This window comes from Pinus tabuliformis, chromosome 2_1 (genome assembly GCF_031772625.1).
Source record: "Pinus tabuliformis cultivar Carrire ecotype Pingquan chromosome 2_1, CPIR1, whole genome shotgun sequence".
Classification (NCBI taxonomy): domain Eukaryota; kingdom Viridiplantae; phylum Streptophyta; class Pinopsida; order Pinales; family Pinaceae; genus Pinus; species Pinus tabuliformis.
In genome coordinates, this window is record NC_142299.1 from 400,886,338 (window position 1) to 400,901,860 (window position 15,523).

Here is a 15,523-nt window from a genome sequence, read left to right on the forward strand (position 1 = left end):
AATTTGACTACCATCAAATGTGGTGAATGCTAATCCACATAAAAATACTAAATTCTTGTGCCAAGTGAAGATATCTCCAATGCCTAAAGATGTAGAATATACAGCCAATGGGATAACAAACACCCATGTGGTCTCTATTTCTTCTGTAGATGTTGCAGATGATGTGCTTTAGAGATTGGACAGCCATGTTGGACCAATCACTTGGGATGATCCTTCTTCTGGAGCTGCACTGGATACTGGCATAAGGCATCCTGCTTCTGATCAGAGCATGCTTGAAGACAAAAAAATTGATTGAGTTTGTTGAGGGTGTCAAATCACCAGCTGATGCTGGACATACCATTAGGTTAATTCATGGTGTGCATGATATCATTGGGCCATGTGGGGGAGACACTGTTCCTGTTACAGATATAGAGTCTTCTGATAAGAAAATTTTCTCCCAGAACACAGGGCCATTTGGATACAGTATCTGGGATAATCTCATTGGATTCTAATAAAAATGGGATTTCCACAGATAAGTTTCCTTCAATGGAGCTTGACAGTGTTCCAGTTGTTGTGACATATGAAGAACTAGGTTCTGATTTAAAGCAAGAGCAAGATGCAATGCAAACTCCCGTTGAAAATGGTGGTGGAGATGTATTTATTGGTCAGAAAGTTAGAAATAGGTTTGAAAATAGGGAGTACATGGGTGAAGTAGTTGGATTTGATCAAGAAACTTCTTGGTACAAGGTAACATATGAAGATGGTGATGAAGAAGAATTTGAATGGGAGGAGTTGGAACCTCTATTAGTACAATTGAAGAGGGGCAGTTCAGAAATAAAAAGGAGAAAGGGCATTTAAGATCTCATACGGGAGAGTCAAGAAGTTTCAAAAGGGTACAGAGACCTGATGAATCTATAGTTTCAATAGTAAAAGTAAGAGGGGGTTCTGTTTTAGACAGGTGAAAATTTGTAGAGAATGATGTTTTAAAACAAGGTGGTAAAGGTGCTCCTCATAGTGAAGATCATTTGATGGTAGACTCTGTAGATAGGCTTTCAAGCCCAATGAGAACAACCAAAAAGAGACATTCAGAACAGGTGAATGCAACACCTAAGACAAGAAAAGTAGATGCATATTTTCCAGCTCATGATTAGATAACAGGGACAAGGGCTGCAAAGAGAAGAAAAGTAGAGGAACATTTACTAGAGCATGATCAAACAATAGAGGTTAATGAGAAAAAGTGGCACCACTTAGATTTGTCATTGCTTGGCAATGTTGGGAAGGGGGAACTTTAATGTCCCTGTGGGATTAATTAGCCCAAGGGACAAAGTAGCCTATCGATCTTTGTAGGCTATAGTCCTCGATAAAGGGGAGAACCCCAAAATACCCAAGGTTGGGCAAGTTTTGGGGCAGTTGGGGCAAAAATCCCAATGTGGGTCTTGGTGTGAACATCGCTCAAATAATTAAAGAGAACCCCCCCCTCATGGAAATCTATAAATATAAGAGGCTTAGAAGCACTTGAGGCATCATCAAATTGAAATTGAATTGTCCCTGTTTTCTTGAGCCTAAGACTCTGAGGGTTTTAAGATCCCTTTTTCCTACTAATTTCGGCGGTGAAAGATTCCACCCTAGATAGTACAACTTCTATTTTATCTTTTGTTCTACTTTGTTTTGGCTAAGCAAATTCTTAGTATTATCCCATTGGTCAACAAATTCTGCCCAGGAGTAGTGACGTCTTTTGTGAGGTGACTAGTCAACACCAATGCTAGATAAAGAAGGCTCTGAAACAGGGTGGCATCTCTGTTTTCTAAGGCAGCGTGGTAGTAGGGAAACAATGCATTCAGTTCAAACGTTCTCACTTAGGTTGCAACCTCAACGCCAACCTTAATCATAGAACGCATTTGGCATCTAAGGTGATCTTGTGCACTGCCCAGGATAATGGCTTTTATTGAACTACAATGGACCAATTTGATGACGTGAAGTGTATCTACTTCACACCTAGTAGCAAGAGAGAGGCATTGTTTGCCACCACAAGAGAAGTGAATTTGTTCACTATCCAGCGAGATTTTTTCCGTATAGTGAAGGGAAGGCGTCAGGCAGTTGTGGCGGCTCAAAATATCTAATCGAGCATGTAGCTTCTTAAAATATAAAATCGCACATGCACTAGAGGACAAATCAGACAATGAGAATTACAAAATTTCAAATCAAGCACATAGCGGGCCATAATTACAAAGACCATCCGCAACTGCAAAGGACTTGAAGGGAACTCGCAATTGACTTGTTGAAGTCGTATTGGGTGACAAACACATTTCTGAGGCCACAAAGGACATCCGAGGGTGTGTCGTGGTGCAATGAAGTACAATAATGTAGTTTTGATTGGTTCTAGAGACAAGCCTCAGGCAGTTAAAGGCGTAGTGGGAAGCGACATCAAGTTAGTTTACTATGTTAAGGCACCATTGAACATAGCAATAGGGTCAACGCAAGGGTTATCCCAACCGTAGGTGGAAGCTGTGTTGTCGCTCAAATTGTATACTTCAAATGCAACAACGACAAGAGTGGGGCTTGTCACTCTGATCCTCGCTCACTCTGTTCTAGCTATCTCCCAAGGAAGCTAAGGGGTGTAGTCCCTAAAGGTGAAAGATGACGGATGAGGGGAAACTTGCTAGGAACCGACATGTTCTAGGAGATGCACTTAGCTATCTTATGCACTTGATTGTAATTAGTTCTCTAGTGATTATGAGCAATTTATTAGAGATCTTGATTAGATTGTTTTCTTAGAATACTTCAAGATTTAACGGCTAAGAGACTAGTGCCTTCATCTACAATGCTCAGAGAAAGTAACTTGCAGAATAAATGGATTATCAAGTCACAAGATAACAAGTGTTGCTTAGGGAAATTAGCTTGATAATTAGAATCATGAGCAAGAAAAGAGAGTTTGCAACAATTTCAACCACAAGTGATTTGTAATTAAGCTCAAAACAACAAATGGATGATTTGATCCACATCAAAACTTATAACCAATCGAGTTGCAATTTAGGAGATTAGGATCATGGTTTCAATCACCAATGAAGATGCAATTTTAAACTTGAAAGCAGATGCAAAATGAAGTTAGTTTACATATTCCAATGAGAAACGAGTTACTTCAATGCCCCAAAGAATACAGTATCACTTGAATGCTTTAAGATAAATAATTAGGCACAACTATCCACTCAAGCATAATGATTGCAAGAGTTATCAATCAATTACCAATCATATTTTTGGAGATCTTCTCAAAGGAACAATACCAGTAAATGGAATTCCTTAATTAGCAATGATGTGCTTATTAGAACTCTTATCAACTTAAGCTAGTTGGATCTTCTTGTTCAGAGTAATATTTAAGCCGCTTTTAGGCTCAAAAGCACAAGAACAATGAGATTAATGAGACATATGACAATAATGCAATTGCAATCTACTTAACAATGGGATGCAAGGATGCCTAATGCAGTGAACAAGTTAGTATGCTGTTTTAAGATGCAATCAATTCGACATGAGGTTAATGCCAATGCCGATCCACCACGCCACAATAATGCACAGACATATTTGAATGAACAAACGGATGCGCAAGCTTCCAAAAATATTACTGTCAGTCAAAAAAAGGGGAATGCAATATTTACAAGAAAGGGATGCTTATGTGACAAAATGCAATGAGCTACAATGATTATTCAATGAATGCACCAGACCTCAAAGCTAAACAGACAGCCTACTGCCATGAATGTTTTGGAATGTCAATTAGTACCAAATTTGTTAGATGTCAATTATCTCAAGAATAGATTCAGATCCTACCCTTGTCAAGAGTGAAATCAGACTTATAAAAGTTATATCAGGCTTCTGCAACAACCATGTCAGTCATTCTAATAGACAAAATCAGTTATCCAAGTAAATGATAGCCAAAACACTTGAGATTAATGTATGATTATTTTGTGCTGCTTGTTATTGTTTTATTTAGGACTTATTTCATGTGTTGTCACTGTGATTAGGGTCTGTAGTAAAGAGTCTCAGATCTGAAAAACATGTGACAGCCTGCAATAAAATGATAGTTAAGAGAAATCAGGCCTTGTTGCCTTGCGTTCAAGCCTGCAAAAAACAAATTGTTAAAGTCTTCTAACCAGTGATTAAGGATCCTTACAGTCAAAGGAGGAAACGCTTGGGATCCACTGCAATTAATTTTCAAAATTTTAGAGTTTAGGCTTCTGTGATCCACATCAAGTTTACAAAAAAAATAAAAAAATTCGGCGAAGATCACATGAGACATTATTTGTCGATGCGTTTCGAACCAACCAGTGTGGTTCATCGTCAGGACAAGTTGAAGAAATAGATCCAGCTTAGCATGTTAAATAGTCTGAGCAGAGACTCCAACGGCTAAATCGACCAACGGCTAATTTTGACCTACGGTCCATAGGTCAAATACTATTCATAATTTAATATTATTATTATTAATAAATTATTCATAAATTATTATAAAATATATATATGATATAGTTGAGGTTAAAATTTTTATTAAATGGTTAGTTAGAAAAGGTAAATTATTTGATTTAATAATATAAGTAATTATTTATACTTAATATTATATTGGTAAAATAGCCTTGATAATAATATATTATTAATATTAGTAGTGAAAATATTATTATTAATTTAATATTATTAATATTAATATTATTATTATTATTATTTATGGAAAAAAGTTAAATTAATGGTTAACAAGACTAACAGCTACTTTTGACTAGGTACCTTAAAAAATGCTACCCGGGGGACCAGTCCTTTAAATAAATTAATATTAAAAATAATTAAAAATATATAATAGTTAGTTCAATTATTACCTAAAAATAATTCATGTTAAAAGTTAGTTAAGGACAAATAACTAAAATCATATCTAAGGGGAAAAATTACCCTAGAGGGGACAATCCCTCAAATAATAATAAATAATTAAAATTATTTTTAAGATAAATAAACAACTCAATTAGTAAAATAATTTATAAAAATAGTTAGTTAGAGATAAGTAATTAAAAATTATATCTAGGGGAAAAAATATTTCTCATAGAGGGACCAATCACTTAGAATAAATAAATTAATTATGTGAAAACTTTTATATTAATAAAACTTATATGATAATAGTTAGTAATGGTAATAGTTAAATAAACATAAATAATAAAAAATTATATTGAATTAAATTATATTAAAATTAAAATATAATTAAAACTAAATTATATTAAAATCATGTTATAATAATTAAAATTATATTATCCTAGGGGGACCAACCCCCTAAAATAACATGATTTAATTCAAAAAATACATGACAGGGGTTGCTATGACAGCAGAGATACCCTCTTTATCTTCGCACGTGTGATTGCAGCTTGCCCTAGAAACAATCCTCTTAGGCTCGGTTGTGTACCCTTCTTCTTCGCTGCACTTGCAGATCCCTTCTTCACCCTTCGTTCACCCTTTTCTCTTGCCTTCTGCCTTCGTTGATTTCAGAGATGAATGCTTGACGTTATGAGGGAGTGGACAATCTCTATATATAGGTCTGCCCCTCCTTTAGGTCGACTTGTAGATTGTAGGCCGACTTGTCCTCTTTGCTTCGGATGGGTTCTTTTGATGGTGCCTTTGCTTGGAGGTGTCTTCTTTGACTCTAATACATAAGTATACCTAGTGTAACACGCCCTTAAGGTCTCCAACATAATTCTTTTGACTCTTTGACTCACTTATAGCACTTTAACACAGTGTTAAAAATATCGGTATCGGCAAAATATTTGTGAGGGTCCAGAAAATATCGGTATCGGCAAAATGTCGGCGAGGGTCCAAAAAACATCACAAAATAACATCACATATCCTGCTGATCCCTGATAATTGTCCAATCAAGGACTCAAACAAAATAACATCACATATATAAAACTTTAAAAGTATTTCATCATCATGAGTTACAAACTTATATGTAGCAAAAGTTGCAAAACAAATAAAACTAGCAGCTATCTATCTGAGACCACTGGCCTCTCCCTAGCAGCTATCTTTCTGTCTTGTTAAGCGATTGCTTCAAGAGCTTTTTGTATAACCTCTGCACTAGAAACCATACAAGGCATTACATCTGCATCATGTGCAGAGAGTCTAGCCAGATGGTATTTCAATTGTGTAACCCCTCCTGACATCTTGGTCCCACACAATTTGAAAATAGTATTTCTTTTCTTGAATGAATACAAATATCAAAAGTACATTTATGAAGACCGAACCTAGCTACATTTTCTTCGACACTCCCTCTTAACTAGGGAGGTATTCATACAACATTACAAGGTGTTTGGCTATTTTTCAATCTTGAAGAATTCACATAAGAGAAACCGGATTGGCAATCCATCTGTTATAGCATCATAGTAACCAACATTGTTTCCACAACAAGGCCTTGATTGACAACTCTATCTCTCAATAGATCAGAGCACAATGTTGGTGAGACCAATGACTTATAGACACCTTAATCATTGTCTCTCAAGGTACATATCCACCCGGGTGTTCATTGAGTATCACCTTCTAGGAATATTCTTATCTTGGGTTCCCAGCCCTCAAAGAATATCGGTCCTTTTGCCTACTCTTGTCTTGGATGCCCTACACATCCTCAAAGAGTATCGGATGCCAGATGATTACCCAATCCTCCCATTCTTTCTTCCGAGTGAAGACAAGAATGTTGTGTCTATCTCATCTTCTCAATTGAGGAAGACATGCCCAATTATCCTCTGACAAGGTACTTGTCCAAGTTCCTTTGTAATTGGGAACTTGTTATAACTCCCTCTTAGCTAGGGACTTGTCCATTCATCAGCAACTTCTTCTTTGTGGGTCCTCCAGCTGCTTGATCTCCTTCTTTCCTTTGATGTCATGAAGTCTTTGTTCGAACTTCTTCTTGGTAGGGCACCATCCATCGATCACTTTCCTTCTTGGTTTGCCATGCCATTGCTTCCTTCGTGGAAAGTGGCCTTCTTGTCATATATCAGGTTCTCTTGTCATCTGGCTACTCCTTTGTCATTTGTCCATGCTTCGGAATACTCTTCTCATGGATGCTTCGTTGTACTTGCTTGTTTACATGCTTAGATCTTGTAGCCCTTAATGACTTCATCCTGATATTGCTTCAACATTAAATGGTGCTTTTGCTGGATGGCTTCTTCATCATGACATTTTTGTAGAGTCGAATCAGTTATTTGCACCTTTCATATCTCCAAGGCCTTCACAGGAGTCAACAGTCCTTTGATCTTTTTCTTCCTTTGTCAAAATTGTCATGCCTTCTTTCGGGAGATGTCTTCAAAGTATCTTGTCAGATAGTGATTCTTTGTGATCATGGTGTTCTTCACATGCTTGATCTCTTTCTTCATTTGCTTCTTCTTGGATAGATTGGTCTACTACCTTATGCTCCTTGTGGGAGCACTTCTTCATTGCTTGCTTCTAGGATTAGTCAACATTCCTTCTTTGCTTGCTTCTTAGTTAGCAATCTTATACTCCTTATGTATTTCTTTTTGTTGACCTTCATTGCATTGTAGTACATGCCTTCGAGCATGTCATTGGTGAAAAAGATTCTTTCCTACTTGATCATGTCATAGAACTATTCCCATGACTCAATAATATACATATGATAACAGGACTAAACTTTGATGCATACATACCTCATCTTGATTCTTCTTTGATCATCTTATCTTCAATTGATTGTCCATGGTGTGGCCCTTCTCACTTAATGCTTCATCTTAGCTTGCCACATATTATCCTTTTTCTTGAATCCCATGAATGGGACTCCCAATGAGACATCGGATTTTGTTTATGAATCTTCTTTTGAAGATTCCATTAGAGGATCTCGAAGATCCTTTCCTTGCAAATGTTTCTTCCTTTTGATGATGGAGGTCTTCTAAGATTCTTAATCATGATCAATTTTCTTTCATTTTGGATGAGGTCCTTTACTAGGTATGCTCCTTCTACATGAATATCTTGAGCTATATCTACCATGCTCTTATATTCTAGAAGATATTTTTAACCATGCATTTTGTTCTATTTATAAATGCTCTTTCTACATGAATATTTAGAACTCTATGTACCTCATGCTTCTAGATTCTAGAAGATGTTTCTAGCCATGCAATTTTATTCTATTCCTACATGCTCCTATACTACTCAAAACTTTGAAAGAAGACTATAAGTAAAGAAGTAGACTTAGTCATCGTAGAGGTCCGAAGGATCTTCCTTCTTTTGCTTCTTCTCTTCTTCTTTCACCTCTTGAGTCATGTGAGCTTCTTCTATTTTTCTTTTGTTGTTGTTGTCCTTCTTAAGTTTTGGACAATTTCTTTTGGAGTGTCCATATTCTTGGCATCCAAAGCATTGGATTTTGGACATATCTCTATTGTTTGTTCTTTGTGGACCAAATTTGCCAAATTTTCCCTTTTTCTTGGCCATGGGAGCAAATGCTTGCTCCTATGATCCCACATCTTCCTTTGCTTTGAGTCTTGTTTCCTCTATCTTGCATAGAGATCACATTTCGCTTAGGAGGGTGGCTTCCTTCTTGGCATATATGCTAGATGTGAAATTGCCCCAATCCTCAAGTAGAGCATTGAGTACTACAATTGTCATTTCTTTGTCAGAGATGACTTCTCTTAGCTCTTGAAGTTGATCCCTCATCTCAGAGATCTTCATGAAGTAAGGAGCTATTCCTTCCTTTGGTATCTTCATTTTGTACAATTCATTTTGTAGAGATATCACTTCTGCAGCTGTGGTTATCGAGAATAACTCTATTGGTTTGTCATAGATTTCTTTTGATGTTTCAAGTTTGGAGACATAAGGAATGAGAGAGTCTTTGATGAATTCTATTAGAATCCTTTTTGCTCTTGTTTCATCCTTATTGTACTTGGTAAGGCTTGAGTTTGTTCCTTAGCAGGGATAGTGATATTCCCTTTGATGTGTTCTAGAAGCTCATTCTCCTTGAGAAGTAAACTAGTCCTCTTCTTCCATGCAAGAAAGTTATTGGTGCCCACCAATTTGTTGGTTTCCTTGCAAAAAGACATTGATGTATATTAAGAAGGGAGATATACTTGATAGATTTTGAGATGTAGTGGACTTTCTTTTTCCTTGAAGATTTGATGGCTTGCCTTAGATCTTGATGCTCTTCAAGTTGCTTTCTCCAAGTGGACTTGCTTGATGATGAGATTTGCTTTATGGCTTGTAGATGATGTAGGCCGTTCTTTGTTTTTCTCTTCTTGTAGGTTCCTTTATGTAAGGCTCTTCTTCTTGCTTTGTAGTCTTCCTTGATGAGTGATGAATGATAGACCTTCTTGTCCTTGATGTGATAGAGACTTCTTGGCTTGATGCTTCAACTTTGTAGATGTCCTTCCTTGATGAGTGTTCTTGAGATGCCCTTTCCTTGATGTGTCACCTTAGCTTTGATACCATGTTGAAGAATCAAGGGCAATAAGGTGTAGTGTGATTATTCTTGATTTGATATCAATTTGTGGAGTCTTTTTACTTTTTCTTGTTAGCTTAATCTTCTTCTTCTTCTTATTAATGAACTTGTGTGTATTTCATCAAACTGCTACCAAAAGCATAAGAACAAGAACACAAGATGTTGGCTCTCTGCTAGGGCCAAAACCTCTCTTCTCTTGAGAGGAAAACCCTTCGGTAAATTTCTCTTATTGAAGCTTCTTATTGATCAATGCCAAACCATAAACCCTTGACTAGAATGTCCTTCAAGCACAAGTCAAGTCCTTCCTCCTTTCTGCACTTTGTTCCTCGACACTTAGTCTTCCTTCTTCCGACACTTTGCTTCCTGACACTTCGTCCTTCTTCTAGCAACTGATAGTAGTCCTTGTTATGTTTCTTCTATAAGAGATATTCCTCTTTGTTCCTTGGTAGATTCCTTTACATATGAAGAGTACTTTATCCTTCCTCCAACCGAGCTCTTTCTTGAGATATAGTTGCAGGTTTGATATGACAGCAGTGTATCACTATTTCTTCACATGTGTGAGGGGATTCCTTCAAGATTCTTATGTGGAGGTCCTCTTTTCTTCTTCGCTTGAGTGAGCTTCCTTTTCGCTTGAGTGAGAGGCCTTATAGGCCTACTTTTCTAGCCCAACCAATGAGATATGTATGACTGTGGTGGAGGGCTGCTATGACAACAGAGATACCCTCTTTATCTTCGCACGTGTGACTGCAGCTTGCCCTAGAAACAATCCTCTTAGGCTCGGTTGTGTACCCTTCTTCTTCGCTGCACTTGGAGACCCCTTCTTCGTCCTTCGTTCACCCTTTTCTCTTGCTTTCTACCTTCGCTGATTTCAGAGATGAATGCTTGACGTTATGAGGGAGTGGACAACCTCTATATATAGAGGTCCATCCCTCCTTTAGGCCGACTTGTCTTCTTTGCTTCGGATGGGTTCTTTTGATGGTGCCTTTACTTGGAGGAGACTTTACTTTGCTTGGAGGTGTCTTCTTTGACTTTAATACTTAAGTATACCTAGTGTAACATGCCCTTAAGGTCTTCAACATAATTCTTTTGACTCTTTGACTCACCTATAGCACTTTAACATGTGCTAGACCTATTTCAATGAGCAAGAAACTCATTGACATATACTATAAAATAATATTTCTTTTCTTGAATGAATACAAATATCAAAAGTACATTTATGAAGACCGAACCTAGTTACATTTCCTTCAACAACCCAGACAGAAATTAAAAGATTAAAAGAAGAAATCACAGAACTTCAACAAATCAACGAAGCATTAGAAAAGAAATATAAAAATCAGTGTTCCACCAAGGTTCTGGGAAGAGGGGGCGAGGGAGTCAGGATACGTGGGAGCGGTCTATGCAAAAGCTCCCCACCAATTTTTAGGAAACGTGGGGGGACGTCAGGATCTTAAAAACTTATAAATATAAAATATAATTTAATAATTTATAAATTGAGTCCACTATGACAATTGGGTTTGAATTGAAAAGTTGCAAAGCATGATTATTGATATGAATATAATTATCTAATATAGTAATATCATATAATAATAAATTTAAAATTCTAATTTATTATCATACATCATACATTATGATTAAAGTTTAAACCATATTGATGTTCCACTTCCTAAGTTCCTACTATGAACATTGAATACTGAACAATGAACAATGAATATTGACATAAAATTATAAAAGTCAAGTCTGATACATCATACATCAAGAGTCAAAATTTTATAGAATTATAAAAGACTAAAGTCAAGTCTGATACATCAAGAGTCAAAATTTTATAGAGTCAGAATAACATAAGAACATCAACATATCAAAAGATAAACGAGCATAATTTTGCTCAAGCCTCAAGGTAATGCCCCGCTAGTCTCTGCATCCAGTTGTTGCATGAATAAATCAGGATCAACCATATGGTCCATATCACCATCTGAATTTGAATCACTAGCATTCTCAAACATGCTAAGTGGCACACCAACCAACCCCATCTGTCTCTCATCAAGTCTCTCCTCCATATCTACCTGTGCATCATCCTCTGGATCAACATCCCATCGTGTTGCTGGTCCCTTCAAATACTCAAGTGTCTTCCTATGCTCAAGACGTAGGGCATTGTGCACAACAACTAACTTCTCCGCTCTTTTAGAGGTAAGTTTGTTCCTCTTGATAGAGTGGATGAAGCTATATGTGGACCAATTCCTCTCTGTTGCAGAGGAACTAGCAATCTGAGACAACAAACGCATAGCTAGATCTTTGAGCTCTGGAGCACCATCCCCATGCATCCTCCACCAACCAATCGGGTCATCTTGGGCTAGATCTATGCGATCTACCCGAGCACCACGTGTGTTGAAGGGGCCACTAAGAGATGCAAACTGAACAAACTGTCTTCGAAATTTTGACCCCTCCTCCTCACTGTACATCTTTGCAATTGCATCTAGGAAGCCATTCTTTACCTCTGGATCATCAATAGGAGGCACCCTCCCAGGTCTCTCAACATACCATTTTGGGTTTAATGCATATGCTGCCATGTGCAAAGGTGTGTTCATGCGATCCCACCTACGCTGAATGATGGGTCGAATCTGGGAAGTATAGAACTCTAATGAGGGCTCCCTCTGCTGAATGGCTACCTTCACACGACCCAACATGCTATCAAAGGTCTCATAGATTTCTCCAAGACTAGGAGCATCTGAATCAGTGTAACAAATGACCTCCACAATAGGGCCCAAGAATGACACCAAATAAGAACAGTTTGCCCACCAATCATTGTCCAACACCTGAAGCCTGACCTTCTTCCCCATGTCTGTCTTTGATTCTGACCACCTTTCCCACTCTGAACTCACAACCAAGGATTGTAGAGGTGCTTGTACCTCTATCATCTTCTCCAATAAGAGAAAATAGCTAGCATATCTAGTATCAGTGGGCTTGAGGAATTCCTTCCTCATGTGAGCCCTGTACATAGCCAAGGAAGTGTGGTGGTTGCAGATAAACATCTGCACATCTCTTGCCGCTCTCACGAAGTCTGATATCCACTGAATCTTGCAAATGTCCTTCAGTGCATTATTGAGTGCATGCACACAACAAGGAGTCCAAAAAATATGTTGATACCTGTTTTGAATCAATAACCCAGTTGATCTACAAACTGCTGTTGCATCTGTCACAACTGTTGCTGCATCTGTCACAACATGCACCACACTATCAGGCCCAACATCCTCTATAGCTTCTCGAAGAAGCTCAAATTGGAAAGATGCATCCTTGCGCTTTCTAGAACAGTCAACAACTTTAAGAAAGAATGGACCTTTTGAAGATGTCACTATGATGTTGATTAGTGGGCGTTTTCGGATGTCAGTCCATCCATCCATAACAATAGAGAAACCAAACCTCAACCATGTTTGTCTCATTCTCTCTTTTTGCACATTAATTTTGGACACTTGTCTATCTAAAATTGTTGTTCGTCGTTTATGTTCTCCGGGTGGTACATATGAAGGCCTTATTTTTGCAATTGCTTGGATCATTTCCTTGTAATAAGGAGAATGAACAACATGGAAGGCAATTTCGTTGGCAAAAACAAATTTGCCAATTGCATCATCTGTCTCATCTCGATCTACAATGTTGTACATCCCAAACACTGTACCACCCATTGCACAACAACGAGATGCACCAGTAGAAACCTTTGTCTTTTTTGATGAAGCACTGGATGGAGGAATATTTGTGGATGGATCAACATGTCTGCTAGAAAACAATCATTTTCCAGTGGTGCCCTTTCCAGCCTCCAAAGTTTTTCTCTTTGAGCTGAATTCAAGTTCTTTGAGGGACACATATTGACTCCTTTACCTGTAATAGCCAAAATGTGTTGCTTCACCTTGGTATAGCTGCCAACAAAGTGATGCCCACAAATATTGCAGACTCAATCACGTGAGCCACCACCAACTTTTGGATTCTTTTTCTGCAGTCTGGTTGCATAGATTAGAAGTGGTTTTAGAGGATTAAATGTTCCCTTTGCAATTTTTTCCAGCTCTCTTAGTGGGCCTCCAGAATCTACACCATGCCTATTCTGGTATCTTGCCCCCTTGTGCCTGCTTTCAACTTCTTCTTGTGCATCTTGTGGCTCACTACCACTGTAGCTACTGTCACTGTTCTCACTCTTCCAGAAGAAGATTGACTTTGATTCATAGTTGTAAGTTGTAAGTTGTAACTTTGTAATTTGAATAACAAATCAAAATGTAGGTTGCAGCCTGTAATGAAAATAAAAAAAATTTAAAAACATTACATAGGCTAGTAGCTACAACACACACATTGAACACTGAATTTTTTTTTTTAATTTACAAGAAAAAAATTCCATAAGAAGTTTGACTCTTAGTTGTAAGTTGAATGACAAATCAAAATGTATGTTGCAGCCTGTAATGAAAATAAAAAAAATTTAAAAACATTACACAGGCTAGTAGCTATAGCACACACATTGAACACTGAATTTTTTTTTTTTAATTCACAAGAAAAAAATTAAAATTAATACACAGTGAAAAGTTCTAAACAACTAAAAAAAATAAAATTTACAAAAACAATTTCAATTTTTTTTTTAAACACAGTCAAAACTGGAAAAAAATGGAAAAAAAATGCAGCCTAAAAAATTAAAACACAGTCAAGACTTCTTACATGGGTCTACAAATTTACAAATCAAAATGTAGGCTGCAGCTTGTAATGAAAATAAAAAAAATTTAAAAGCATTACATAGGCTAATAGCTACAACACACACATTGAACACTGAATTTTTTTTTTTTTTAATTTACAATAAAAAAATAAAATTAATACACAGTCAAAAGTTCTAAACAATTAAAAAGAATTAAAATTTACAAAAAGAATTTCAATTTTTTTAAAACACAGTCAAAACTGAAAAAAAATAAAAAAAAAAAAGCAGCTTAAAAAATTAAAACACAGTCAAGACTTCTTACATGGGTCTAAAAATTTAAAAATTAAAAAAATTAAAATTTACAAAAATAAATTGAAAAAAACAGTCAAGTTTCTAATTTTTTTAGACTTCTTACATGGGTCTAAAAATTTAAAAATTAAAAAAATTAAAATTTACAAAAATAAATTGAAAAAAACAGTCAAGTTTCTAATCTTTTTAGAAATACAGTAATTAAATTTTTTTTTTTTAAAAAAATGAGAAAAAACGCAGCTACAGAATTACAAAAAAAATTTAAAAATGAATTTTTTTTTTACAAACAGCATGGGTACTTACCTGAGAGGCAACAGTTAGCATTCAGGCAGGGCTACAGATGACACTGGACAATGAAGTTGAATGGCAACGGACCGGTGGACTGCTGCTCAACGGAGGACAGGAGGAGTGAGGAGCGAATGGTGTGAGGGTGTAGATATTAAAAGTTTAAAAGTTAAAACCCTACGTAATTACAAATAATGTGCTCCCAAATTAACAGTTAATTAAATTTTATTTACATTGAAACTTAGTTATTTTAGAATTTAAGTTAAATTTTAGTTTTAAACCAATTTAAAAAAAAATCATGCCCCTCTTCCCCCCACGACCCCCCTCATCCCCCTTTTCAGAAACGACTCCTTAGGACAGGGAAACGACTCCTTGGCACATCCCCTTGCATACCCTGATTTTTGGGAGCGTGGGGAAATGACCCCTTCTCGTCCCCAAGTCCTCGGTGCGCGGGGGAGCTAGGAAACTAGAACCCTGGGGGGGAGTCCCCTTGGAACACTGATAAAAATCTCAAAGATCGGTTTCATGAAAAATCAACAGAAAGCAATGAAAATTCGGTGTCTAAAGGACCACAATGAGAAATTACTTTCACAGATAAAAAAGTCCAAGGTTAAGAAACAAAGACTAAAACAAGAAAAGGAAATTTCTGATAAGGAAATAAAGGAGAATCAATCAGAAAAAGGAAAAGAAAATTTGTGCCTAAAACCCCTTAATAAAAAATTATTAGAGCAAATAAAAAATTTAAAAGATAAAGAGAAAGATACTAAGGACAAAGTCAATGATTTAGAAAATGGCGAACTTTTATGTCTAAGGAATCATAACCAAGCCTTACGTAAATAAAGAAG

At 36.7% G+C, this 15,523-nt stretch overlaps 1 protein-coding gene across 1 annotated transcript; it reads right to left on the minus strand.

Moving 5' to 3' along the window:
- Nucleotides 1–4,052: 4,052 nt before the first annotated feature.
- On the minus strand, nucleotides 4,053–13,098 carry LOC149200554 (uncharacterized). The gene is made up of 3 exons (XM_089400976.1): nucleotides 12,887–13,098; nucleotides 11,654–12,721; nucleotides 4,053–4,089 (listed from the first exon to the last, which is right to left on the minus strand). Exons 1-3 carry the CDS (start codon nucleotides 13,096–13,098, stop codon nucleotides 4,053–4,055), a joined length of 1,317 nt encoding a protein of 438 aa, XP_089257102.1.
- Nucleotides 13,099–15,523: the final 2,425 nt, after the last annotated feature.

Coding starts and splice junctions, on each gene's coding strand:
- LOC149200554 (XM_089400976.1), bottom strand. CDS start 13,098: ATGGGTGGTACAGTGTTTGGGATGTACAACATTGTAGATCGAGATGAG. Junction 12,722..12,886: donor ACAATTTTAGATAGACAAGT/GTCCAAAATTAA, acceptor TGACTGTTCTAG/AAAGCGCAAGGATGCATCTT. Junction 4,090..11,653: donor TCTGCAACAGAGAGGAATTG/GTCCACATATAG, acceptor TGTTTTTTGCAG/GCTTGAACGCAAGGCAACAA.